The sequence below is a fragment of the Perca fluviatilis genome, chromosome 7 (genome assembly GCF_010015445.1).
Source record: "Perca fluviatilis chromosome 7, GENO_Pfluv_1.0, whole genome shotgun sequence".
Lineage (NCBI taxonomy): Eukaryota > Metazoa > Chordata > Actinopteri > Perciformes > Percidae > Perca > Perca fluviatilis.
The window spans coordinates 31101937-31114418 of record NC_053118.1 but is presented as its reverse complement, the minus strand read 5'-3'; the positions used below and the strand labels follow the sequence as shown (position 1 = coordinate 31114418).

The following is a 12482-nucleotide window of genomic DNA, read 5'->3' as shown; positions in this document are numbered from 1 at the left end:
TGGTCTGCTTTTACTTTTTGGGAATAATTTACTTTCATTTAATGTTAATTTGTGTATTTAAACTACATTTATATTTAGAGGTAGTCCTTCACCGATTCAGATGTTACAAATTAAAGTGTCATACCAGCAAAATAAAGTACAAAAAAGCCAAATAAAACTAGAATACTATACATTATATGTAGCATCTACAACAATAAGCACAAACATAAAAGTATAGACTACAGGTAGTGAAATGCATCAATAATTGTAATCATAGTACACGAACACGACACTCAGAGAGGGGCCATTCAGCATATATCTTTTGATGTACAATGTTGGCTTTTGTAGCCTACTTTATACATAGACTTTTACAATTTTTCTTTTTTTCAATTTTTCAATCGAGTACATTGTGGCAGGTTATTTTAGGGTTAGGAGCTTAGGTTAACTAAAATGTCAAAAAATAAAAATGTCCATGTTGGATTGTAGTCTGTGTTATCTAACAACACTCCTTTTCATTTAGTAATACACATAGTTTGGGCTACTTTGGAAGTGCTTTTCCCACTTGTCACTTGAATCGGACAATATTCTGACGGCCTGGACGTCAGACTTGCGTTGTGAGTTTTAATGTTAACACTAGACAGAATTGATGAGCCCAGTGAGCCACATAGTACACTACCTATCAAATTAGCCTATACCTCAGAAGTCCAGCATTATATTTCCATGTACCCAGTGCATGATACACATACTAATTATAAAATAATAATTAAGTAATTAAGCCCCTGTGACTCACACGATAATTGCTGGAGACGAGCATCGACCCACATCATCCACTCCAGCTGTGCGTAAAAGCCCCTGTGCGGAAAAGGAGCTCTGTGACCCAATAGCGCATCATCAGGGAAGGCGCGCTGTTGTTCTCTCTTTCAGCATCTAAAATAATTCAGCAGAAAGGTGTAGACATACCTGCACACACATATTTATTAATAGCTGTAATCCAGGCGAAAAGCATTAACCTTTTTATTTTTACGCACACATTTAAGGGGGATTACGCAAGTGTTCAATGATGGAGCTCGTTAAACTTGTTCTAATAGTTGTGCTGCTTCTGACAACTGTTCTCTCTCAAGAAATGGATGTTGACAACTGGAGAGAAGACATCGAAGAGGTAATACTTATTAATAATGCTGCGTATTTTTGAATGTATTGGAAAGAAAACAAAACTATATCATCTACCGTTTCCTAAAATATTTTGGGATGGAAAAGTCTTTACTCACTGAAACACAAAATAACTTGAGATAGTAGGTAAGTAAGATTTCTTTGACTCAATTACAGCTGGAATTATACAGAAATAAGAGATAATCTAACAACATTTAATCTCAATTTTTACATTATTTCTGTCTAACAAGGACACATGGCCAAACTCTGATGTAATTCAAGATATTTTTGTGAGAATGACCAGAAAACCAGGACCACGCCAATATCTCGGACTAATGGGGAAGAAAGACTCCGGTAAGGGAATTAGCACAAATGTATATACTGCTTTATGTTAAAGACTGCTGCGTTCAGGTCTGATTTTATTTATTTTCTCCAAACAGCAAAAACAAAGACAGCACGTAAACGTAAGTATTATCCTTTGCCTCAGCTTTCTTCAAAATCAATTCTGGACATAAAAAAAAAAGTGACACTGCAGATTTTTAACAGATGTTTTTATTCCCAGGGCATAGATTTCACACCTTTGTGGGTCTGATGGGTAAAAGGAGCTTTGAGGATCAAGGTGTGATACTTCCAACTGTGACACTGAATATACTGAAGGGCAACTTGGGTGAAAATCTGCCTGGTAACCGCTGACTTCATCCCTGTAGGCGCAGTGAGCTGCACAGAAGATTGAGCATCTTGTTTTCTTACTTTGTTTAATTTCAGACTGACATGTTTTTCTTGTATTTGGTCAGTCTGTCATTGTTTCATCAAAAATGTCACATTTAACAGTCAAGTTGATCGTCAAAATTTAGATGAAAGTGGTAATCCAGACTGAAATATCTCAACATCTACTGATAGACATTTTGCACAGACAGACATTCATGGTCCTCAGAGGATGAATCCTGATCCCCTGACTTTTCCTCTAGCGCCACCATGAGTTGACATTTATGGTTTTGAGTGAAATCAACTACTGGATAGAGGCCATGAAATTTGACCATGTAATTGGTGTAATACGTATCCATTGTCAAGTAAGTTGAGATCCCTGACATAGGCCTGACACAGGAAAATTGGGTACTTTCCATCATGACCCGGCTGACACAGGAAAATTGGGTACTTTCCATCATGACCCGGCTCTTACTAGGAAGTCAGGGGACTCTCCACCTGATTATATGACGAAAATTCACAAAGAAGAAGAGACTATGATCCTGATGCTATGCGCACGACATATATGTCATTTAAGTGTTGATTGTTTGATTATTACGTCATTTAAGAGATAATTATTGTTTGATTATTAAGGATAATAATTACGTGAAATAGGTATTGTGTGTATACTGATTTAAAGAATGACTACTGTTTGATTGTTAAAAGTAGGACATGTGGTAAAATTCAGATCACGAATGTACTACACTGAGTGAATATAGAGAAATGGTTGAGTTGAGAGGGCCAGGGTAGGATGCATTTGAGAAAGTGTGTTGACACAGTGAGGCCAATGTTGAAACAGTGGGGCCATGTGGTAAAAATCAGATTATGACTGTACTAAGCCAGAGGTGACATATATTAGGATATATAGAGAGATGGATGAGTTGAAATGTGGAAATATACAGGAGGCATGTGTTGTTAGGGACACGCGCTCGGTGATGCAAGATGACGCATACAGAGCACACACACATTTTGAAAGGATAAGAAGGGACACCTCAGGAAGTATCGGGGTTAGTTCTCCTGCTGGCTCCCGGAGTTCAAGACTCGCTGTTCCATCGACCACGTCAGAGCAGCTAGTCTTTGGACTCAGAAATTCAACTCAAGAGACAGAGCAACGAACAAAGCCAACATCGCAGAATGAGGATCTCCTATCACTTACGGCCGACACGGGAGTGTTTGGCAATAGGAGAATTAACCAGCCCCACCCGGCCTAAGGATTACAATTTGGATTTTAAGGAGTACTCTTTCGTTTACCCTGCCAATAGTGACTGTTTTGCATAAGAGACTTTGCGGACTTTTGAATTGAGTCGGGAGTTTCACGAAAATCCAGCAGTAGGGCAGGCCAGGAAGGACTGTACTGACGAGCACATCCCTTCCCTCTCTCTCCCTGCAACACTGGACATTCCACCTTCCAGCTACAAGCCTTTATATCAGGGGTTTGGATTTAAATACATTTTTACTTACGAATAATTGGTTAAGCTAATGATTTTGAAATATATAATTAATCAGCGTTTTGAGAATTAAATGCATTATGCAATTTCCTTGCTAAAATCTGCGCAATAAAGCTATCATTGAAGTTAAAGACTGAATTGTGGACATTGGATTCATGACGTCTCACTAAGGCAAGAATTCTTAAGGAGTGTGTGTGTATAACAACAAAGTTGGGTTCTAATCGGTTGCTCTAGCCATAGAAATTAAACCGACCCTTGGGGCTCACTGTACGAGCCACTAAAGCCAATCCTAGCAATTACCAAGTGCCCAGATCATTGAGAGGAGAGCTGCCGTTAACGTGCGTGACTGGTGCTGTACCTGGCTCTGGGGCCATTCGGTCAGGTGTGGTGCTAGTGCAAGCGGGGTAGACGTACGGAGGAAGGCAGTTAGAAGCTAGGCGAGTCTCCTCGCCACCAGCTTAAATAGTCCCTTTAACCTTAGTAGGGTAATACTCCTAGGCTACGGGGGCTCGGACCCTTTAAACGGAGAGCTGGTCCTGTACCTCCCACGGGGGGTAATTCGGGGGATCTAACACCATGCAAAACTAATGACACTCCAATCGGCCTCTGCTGTACTTTGTATTTAGCGCTAATCATCAAAGGTTAGCATGCTAACACGCTAAACTGAGACGGTGAACATTCTATGTGCTCAACATCAGCATGTTAGCATCGTCAGTGTGAGCACATTAGCATACTGGCGTTAGCATTTAGCTTAAAGCACCACTGTGCCTAAGTACAGCTCATACACTGTATATTATTAACAGTCTATGGTACAGCCTCACAGAGCTGCTTGCATGGTTGTAGAATCTTAATCTTTGCCACTTGGTTTTGTTTTTTTGTCTCCAGAGGAGCGCTGCAGCCACGTGCTGGATCCAGGACCGCGCGGACTACGTAGTGAAGTGGTACTATGACGCCACAGCTAATTCTTTCGCTCAGTTCTGGTTCGGAGGCTGTCGAGGAAACAGCAACCAGTTTGAGACTGAGAAGAGCTGCAGAGAAACCTGCTTCAAGGTCTAACACACACATGTACAGGTAGTCACAGATAAAACATTTTGCTGTGACTTGACATGTCGCTTTGCCATGAGGCTCACTTCCAAGTTCAGAGCCTTAGTATTTTACTTGTAGCTACTTCAACACGGATAGGGGAAAAAACAGAGAATGTTACAAAAGAGGCATAATTAAACCAATTTTGCAGAAAATGGATTTCAAGATTTAAAATTGTTCAGTAGGCGAAGTACTCTACTTGTGTGAACCAAGCTACACTGATGCAAAGAAAATGATGCCTGTGATGTTACACACTGTGGAACAGTTCTGTTAAAAATAAAACAAACTTTGTAACCACTAACCTTTCTATTCAGAAAAAGTAACCCTTTTGTATAATACAATGATGAATTTCTTTTTTACTTAATGTCTAAATTTATGTTTGTTTTATGATACTGTGAATTGCCATTAAAGGAGAAACCAAAGCAAATAAACGCATAAGACGCACAACAGGATGATGACTTACTGAGAAACCCTTTCTTCACCTTGAAGTGAGTTTCAAGTTGGACGTGATTACATGTAATTATCGAGGAGAGGCTGCTGCTCTCAGAACAATGCATCTTCAGCTTGAGGCATAAAAAGCACATTGATTCCCTCTATAGCTTCAAGGCTTCTTCTTTTTGACTTTGGGGTAACATCTTGAGAAAAAACGCAAATGGATGGTCGTGCTGGGCGAGCGTGGTGGGTGATATTCTCCATCAGTGCTGTGAAGGTTACCTCCTGTCTACGCAAGTTAATGAAACAGGAGCAAGAGTAATGGAAACAGTCAGTGAAAGCAATAGGAAAATAGAAATTTTAATCTTTGACTTTCATTTTACATTCAATAACACATTCATTAATATACATCATAATTTAAAATGTAGAGTTTTACAGAGTGGCATCATTTGTAAAAGACTAAAAAAGAAGACATGATGATGTATCCAGGGTCCCTGGATGGATTAGGATCCTTTCCCTCAAACAAGCCGAAGTATAGAACAGTGTTGGATTCAAACTCGCTCATGTTCAGCTGAAAGAGGACAGAAACAGAAAAGGATCGACACACTCAGTAAATAATACAGACATCACATCGGTGGCTCCTTTAAAGCCACCATGTGAAGACTTTGATAGCAACAAAAGAGACCCTGTCAACAGCAACGCATGCTCCCCCAAACACAGTTTGGACCACAATTTCTTGAGGTACGTGTCCACAGTGGTGTTTTTTGATAGGAGGAATCAAACAGCTTCCCAGCATTGGAAGCTTGATGGGCTTGCCACTAGCAGTTATCAGTTTCTCTTCAGTGACCACTGACAAGCAAAGAAAACACCTACTATCACCTAAAAGTTACTGAATTTACACATCCAGCATAACAAGCAACATCAGCATTTATTTAAAGTCATGTTTCTGGCCACCTGATGAATCTAAGTCCAATAATTAGCTCAGTTTTTGGTCTCCACCAACTCCCTAAATGCTCCACTATGTTCACCAGCTGGTCACTTACTGTGTCTGTCTGCTGTTTGGTACTGAGCAGTTTGTGTAGATCAGTTTTAGAGCCAAAACGTTAAGTATCGGGCCATAAAACCAAAACAAAATCTCCGTAGAGTTGAGGGGAACTGCAGCATGAAGGACAATTCTGGCGCAAAATGCACCTAGGGGTAAATAACATATGTGTACCGAGTCAACCGTTCTCTGGGATATGTTTTCGTGCTAATCAAATGTGTCTCTAGCTTGAAACAAGCTAGCGCAAACCGGTGATAGCTTATAACGCTAGCCTTCGGGGCAGAGGGTAAATCGCTATTTGTACACCACTAACAAGGCTCAAAATAGTGCCACACTTCAACGTTTTTTTGAATTGAGAACTTTGTAAGTGTACAGACAGTTTATTAAAAAGATAGTTTATAAAGACTGTACTGTTCACTATACAGGCAGTTCCAATCTTGGGAACCGTGGAAGTGTGGTGCTATTTTGAGCCTGTTAGTGGTGTAGAAATAGCGATTTACCCTCTGCCCCAAAGGCTAGCTTTATAAGCTATTACCGGTTTGCGCTAGCTTGTTTCAAGCTAGAGACACATTCGATTAGCATGAAAACATATCCCAGAGAACGGTCGACTCGGTAAACATATGTTATTAACCCCTAGGTTCATTTTGCGCTGGAATTGTCCTTTAAACAACAGCTATTGTAGAATTATAACATAATAATAATATTATTATTAGAACAAATTATAAAGTGTGGGGTCGTAGGGCCGTACCTGTTTGGTGATATCGGTCCTCCAGGGGTCGACCTGTAGTCCATCACACCAGCCTCCGCGCCCGTACAGCCACGTGCCGGCTTCGTTTGGTACCGCGCCATCTTTCACCCGCAGAGTGCAGCCCAGAGGTGTTCCTGATGGTTCATGTCAATGATGTCAAGTCCTCAGGCCAATTTATCAATTAGTTGATGAAGAGAACAATCATTGACAAAAACTTAACCGAGCCACTATTTGTTCCAGCTTCTTAAATGTGAGCATCATCGTGAAGAGAACATATTTTGGTTTTTGGACGGTTGGTTGAACAAAAGAAGACATTTGACGACATCAACAATTAAAAACAAGAACAGGCGAGGCCATCAACATGTGCGACATTTTACATAATTCATGATTAAGTAAAGGTTCAGCTTGTCACTTGAACATTAAAAAGGCAAAAAAAAAACATTTTTAACTGTCTTGCAAATTTACTATTAATGTATGTTTTAAGGTGATGGACATTAGGTTATTGATTAGCATACTAACAGCAACTTACTAACAGAAATTTTACTTCTAAATGTTGAGTTTTAAAGTTCATTCTTGATCTTGGACAAAACTATCTCACTTCAATGCTGGATACTTTCAGTTATACAAATGTTTATATTTAAAATTTTCTGAACACTTTAAGGACTGCTCCTTCATATTGACTCAACTTTATAGCCACATGGATGAGAAGCCCCTTAAAAAGGTCAGAAAACTGGACATTTGAACATCAAATATTTAATTACAAGTGGGCACACTCCATCTGCTGATGAAGATGGTGTGATATGATCAAAAGCTCCACAACAGCTACTAAAAATGGACCTTGGAGTAGTAAATGTTCCTTCATACATTTCTCACCTGCAGAATCAAATGTGAGTGTGTTGTTGAAAACTTCGTTGATCAAGAAGTTGTGGGAGGTGATGCAATATTCTCCACATTTTTTGTCATCGTAGCCGTGGGCCGTGATGACGGCGTACAGCTCCACCTGAGAACAGACACGCAGCTGCTGAGATGAGACAAGAAGCTCTTTAAATGATTAGTGATCGCCATCAGAGCCATTACCTTTTTGGTAGATGCCGGGACGGAGACTTTAGTTGGCTGGTATCTCATGTTGTAGTTTTTGTTGAAAGTTCCCCCGCTGTACAGTGACATCACTTTGAAAGGGCGGAGCTTCTCTACACTGTGATCTGCAACACACACGACTTTGTAGCTCATGAAAATGTTTGCGTAGTAATTACTTGACAAAGTTACAGTTGTGGAGGAAGTATGTTGCAGCTGGTAAAGATGAGTCTTCTTTTTTTTTTTACTATATATACACTCACATCACTTCATAAAATCTATATTTTATATCATGGTATATGTTATTTTATATTGAAATATTGATATAATTTGAGCCCCATTTTATTAAGTTATTTGTTTACATTTTGCAAACTGTCCCCATTAAAAGTCGGATTAGTTATTAGCAGTTACTGTTTGCAGTGTACCGATAGATAGATAGATTTTATATAATAAAGGTATATAATAAGGTGCATGTATATGAGTCGTATCTAACACTCAGTGATGAAGTGTTAAAAAGTTGTATTGCCTGTGGTAGGAATGATTTCTAGTAGCGGTCAGTGCGACATCGAAGCTGTCGGAGCCTCTTAGAGAAGGTGCTCCTCTGTTGGACCAGTGTGGGGCGGAGAGGGTGGTCGGGGTTATCCATAATGGATAACAGTTTGTTCAGTTTTTTTTTTAAAGATTATTCTTGTTGGGTTTTTTATGGCCTTTAATCGACAGGAGCTTGAAGATCTTGAAGACAGGAAAGGTGAGAGAGAGGAGGGACAACATGCAGCAAAGGCCAAGGCCTCAGCCTACATGGGGCGCACACTCTACTGGGTGAGCTAGATGTCGCCCCAGAACATCTCCAACATTCTGCTGCACACGTTGAAGGATCTCAGCTTCCTCAGGAAATAGAGTGTGCTCATCCCCTTCTTGTAAACAGCAGTGCTGTTGATTTTCCAGTTCAGCCCGTTGTCGATGTTGACACCCAGGTATCTGTACTCTTCAACCATATCCACATCTCCACCCATAATGCAAAGGGGCTGCAGAGCCGTTCCCTTCCTCTTGAAGTCAATCACCATCTCTCTGGTCTTATCCACATTCAGCAGCAGGTGATTCTTACCAGCCCACTCCACAAAGTTGTCCACCAGCACCCTGTACTCCTCCTGTTTATCCCTTATACACCCAACAACTGCAGAGTCATCAGAAAACGTCTGTAGGTGACATGACTCTGAGTTGTACTGAAAGTCTGCGGTGTATAAGGTGAACAGAAAAGGAGACAGCACAGTCCCCTGTGGAGCCCCCGTACCACTCACCTCCACATCAGACAGGACACGGTCCAGACAGACAAACTGTGGTCTGCCTGTCAGGTAGTCAGTGATCCAGGAGACTGTGGGCGCACCGACACCCATCAGCTGCAGCTCTCACCTAGTAGCAGGGCTGGATGGTGTTGAATGCACCTGAGAAATCCCAAAATGTGATTCTCACAGTGCCGCCACCGCCATCCAGGCGCAAATGAGCTCGCTGCAGAAGATAGATGACAGCGTCGTCCACTCCCAGACGAGGCTGGTAGGCAAACTGTAGAGGGTCCAGAGAAGACTGCGGCCTCAGGTAGGCCAAGACCAGCCTCTCCAGCACCTTCATCACATGGGATGTGAGAGCCACTGGGCGGTAGCCCTTGAGGCCAGATGAAGACGACTTCTTGGGGACAAGGCAGGATGTCTTACACAGCAGCGGCACCCTCTGCAGGCTCAACAAATAGCTAAATGGCGCAGGTCTTCAGGACCCTGGGGCTGATGCCGTTCTGGTTCTTTGTTCTTTGACTTCGAACCGGCTCTGTGGATGTTTATTCGTGACGTACATCGGAGATAATGATAGCCTTAGGAAGTTTGAGTCACACCGAATCTTGAAATATGTGTATCATTTGCGGCAATCAGAACTAAGTGTGTTAAAGTACTTTAATTGCCTCAATGAGCTGTGTCACCGACGCTGCTGCTGACCATGTTGATAAGCGAGCCAAATCAGTGCGTCAAACTGCAATAACTCACTAGCCCTTGTTTTCAGGTCACTGGCATACACCCGTTTTTTTTTTTTTTTTTTTTTTTTTTTTTTTTTTCTCTCTCTCTCTCTCTCTCTCTCGATGAGTAGGGAAAACTGTGGCTGTGTGTGTGTCACTCTCTCTGTCCATCCGTCAGTCTCTCTCTCCATGTGCCTGATCGCGCATCTCGCTGTGAGAAGTCAAGACAGCCAAAATCACCATAAACCCATAGGTGTTTTATTTTGAAAAGTTTTATTTTTGTAAAGTATCTGGCTGCACTGTGGTCTTCCTGTATGTGATTACCTGCCTGGATTGACACAATCGCAGCGGGCGCACTCCAGACGCGATAATTACCATTGACATATATATATATATATATATATATATATATATATATATATATATATATATATATGACGAAATCCCACTATGGCCATGCCAAGACCCGCCTTTAATAGCATTCACACACTACTATTGGCCAGGTTCCATGCTTAGATGTACAGGTCCTATCCCCTGACCAAGGTGAAATGCCTAACCCCAACCAATCGAGCTGTTTGAGGAGAAGGTCTTGGCGTGGCAAGGCGGATTCGTAATTGCATGCCTATGCGACGGTATGAACGGACGATGAAGATTGGCAAATATATCGGAAATAAAAAACAGCCACACGCTTAAAGGACGCCTGGTGTGTTTTCACTGTTAAGCAGATATGCCTCAATACTATACTAATTAATCAGTACACCCACAAACATCATGATAGGTTTCACAGTTGTCAAAATGTAGGTTCAGTGTTACGACAGTTTATACCTGTCCGTTGCGGACACTGAATCTCAGGTTAAGGGGAGCGAGATCCACGGCATCGCCCGGGAACCGTCTTCATGGTGAGTGTCATTTGTTGCTGTCCAGCAGAGGGATCAGAGGGGACACGTCCGTCAGCCAGCGCCCAGTACCTCTGCCAAAATAACACACACAGGGTACAGTCATATCACACATATCAGATAAAACAGGATTCTCACAGAAAAACTAAAACTAAGCTGCAGTGATACGGTTGAAATCAATATTCATCATCATAATAAGAATATTTTTTTGTTCCAGATGTGTTTGTTTTTTGTTTTCAATACACATAGTAAAATGTGCCAAAACATTTCTCTTGGTGTAGTTATATGTGGTGATTACATCAGACAAAACACATGTAAAACTAAATCTTTTAATCTTCGTTCTCTAATTTTGATAGTTTTTAATGTTCGAATTTGATCAGAATCATTTCGACAACAATATTTTGTAAAACAATATCACAAAAAAATGATTTAGTCAAAATACAACTGATATTGAAAGTCAGTTAACCAGAATAATGATTTGTTGCCCAGCCTGACCAGGAAGTCAACAGTAAGTTAATGCTATATAGGTTAATATCAGGGTTTCTGCAAGTCAAATTTAAGACTTTTTAAGACCTGTATAAGACCATTATGAATGAAATTTGAGACCTTTATCACAACATCAACTAAGCCCTAAAGTTTTCCAAGCCAAGTATCGCTAAACTTGCACTTCCCCAAAGCTGAAAAATAAAATCAGTTTTATGTCTTGGTACAATCCGAAAGAGAGCCAATAACACGAAAGCTGATTGGCTGCAATATAAGTTGTATGTTGGTCTCATTTGTAGTCGTAATACAGCAGATTACATTTAGACTAGCGAAAGAAAGAACAACTACACCACTACAGGTTGTCTCATTGGAACTACAGCTCGCGCTAAAAGTTACATAGTGTTGCTTTAAGACCTAGAATACAATACTTCAGCAAATGTAAGACTTTTTAAGGCCTAACATTTTTATTTTTTAAGACTTTTTAAATGGCAACTATTATATAGCATTTTATTATACTTGCATTTTGTGTTAGTACTAGAACATGTTTACATGCTTTAATGTTTAAATAAACACTTTATTTTTCTCATACTGCCCATGGTCGCTGTACCTGTATTCACCCTTTGTATGAGATGCAACACATGGCAGCCCAGATGACACTGTCTACTGCCGTTAGCCATGTAGCTACTATAGTTAGCAGTGGACACTTAACAGAATACAGCAGCAAATAAAGGCTTTTAAACCAGATACTACATAAACAGAAAATGTTTCATGAGTAATGTGACCCGGAAATAGGGAGAATTTAACGACACTGCAGCCAAGGTGACATTGTTTATTGCCGTTAGCATGTAGTTACATGCGACAATGCTAACACCGCAGTGGCTTAAAAAACGACAACACTCCAGTCCTGCCTACTTGGAGCAGATGACCAATCATAGAAGGCCGGCTAATAGTTGCGCAACACTCAGCCGATTGTAGAAACTAGAAAATCTAAACGTTTTAGCTCACAGGGATTTGTCTAAATTTGTCTACATTTACCTCATTATTTCAACATGAACACGTTTAACATGGAAATCCAACATTATAACATTATAGATATGACAGAAAACATGGAAAAGCATAATATGTCCACTTTAACACCCCGCGGAAACCCTGAATATGCAGGGCCTTCTACGTCATCGGCCAAAACATTTGGTGTCTGCTAACCACTTCAGCTAATACCACGTCAGCTAGCTGTTTCTCCAACTTTGGTCAGTACCAGGCAGGATTAGGAATACCTGCAGATGAGAGACTTGTAAGTACTTCTATAGTGTTGTAGCAGTGTTTTGTCATTGAGAACGAGGTGGCTAACCGCTAGCAGCGCTAGCTTCTAGCTAGTAGTCCTTACCTAGCTACTGTGCATGTGCAA

General features: G+C 40.8%; 1 protein-coding gene and 1 pseudogene across 2 annotated transcripts; one reads left to right on the top strand and one right to left on the bottom strand.

Annotated features, from left to right (window-relative positions):
• Nucleotides 1-326: 326 nt before the first annotated feature.
• On the top strand, nt 327-4628 carry LOC120561999 (protachykinin-like). 2 transcript variants are annotated; one of them, XM_039805390.1, is made up of 5 exons: nt 327-1138; nt 1380-1482; nt 1569-1592; nt 1691-1747; nt 4206-4628. In XM_039805390.1, exons 1-5 carry the CDS (start codon nt 1037-1039, stop codon nt 4268-4270), a joined length of 351 nt encoding a protein of 116 aa, XP_039661324.1. In that variant the 5' UTR covers nt 327-1036; the 3' UTR covers nt 4271-4628. The 2 variants fall into 2 exon arrangements, with proteins under 2 accessions (XP_039661324.1, XP_039661323.1); XM_039805389.1 differs by lacking the exon at nt 4206-4628 and having other exon boundaries at nt 1691-3451.
• A 547-nt stretch (nt 4629-5175) lies between these two features.
• Nucleotides 5176-12482, bottom strand: part of LOC120562000 — a 22204-nt pseudogene continuing 14897 nt past the window's right edge.

Bases quoted from the DNA above. Each gene is read 5' to 3' on its own strand.
- LOC120561999 (XM_039805389.1), top strand. From the start codon at position 1,037: ATGATGGAGCTCGTTAAACTTGTTCTAATAGTTGTGCTGCTTCTGACA. The intron at 1,139-1,379 runs GTAATACTTATT...CTGTCTAACAAG, and splicing joins GGAGAGAAGACATCGAAGAG to GACACATGGCCAAACTCTGA. The intron at 1,593-1,690 runs GTAAGTATTATC...TTTTATTCCCAG, and splicing joins AACAAAGACAGCACGTAAAC to GGCATAGATTTCACACCTTT.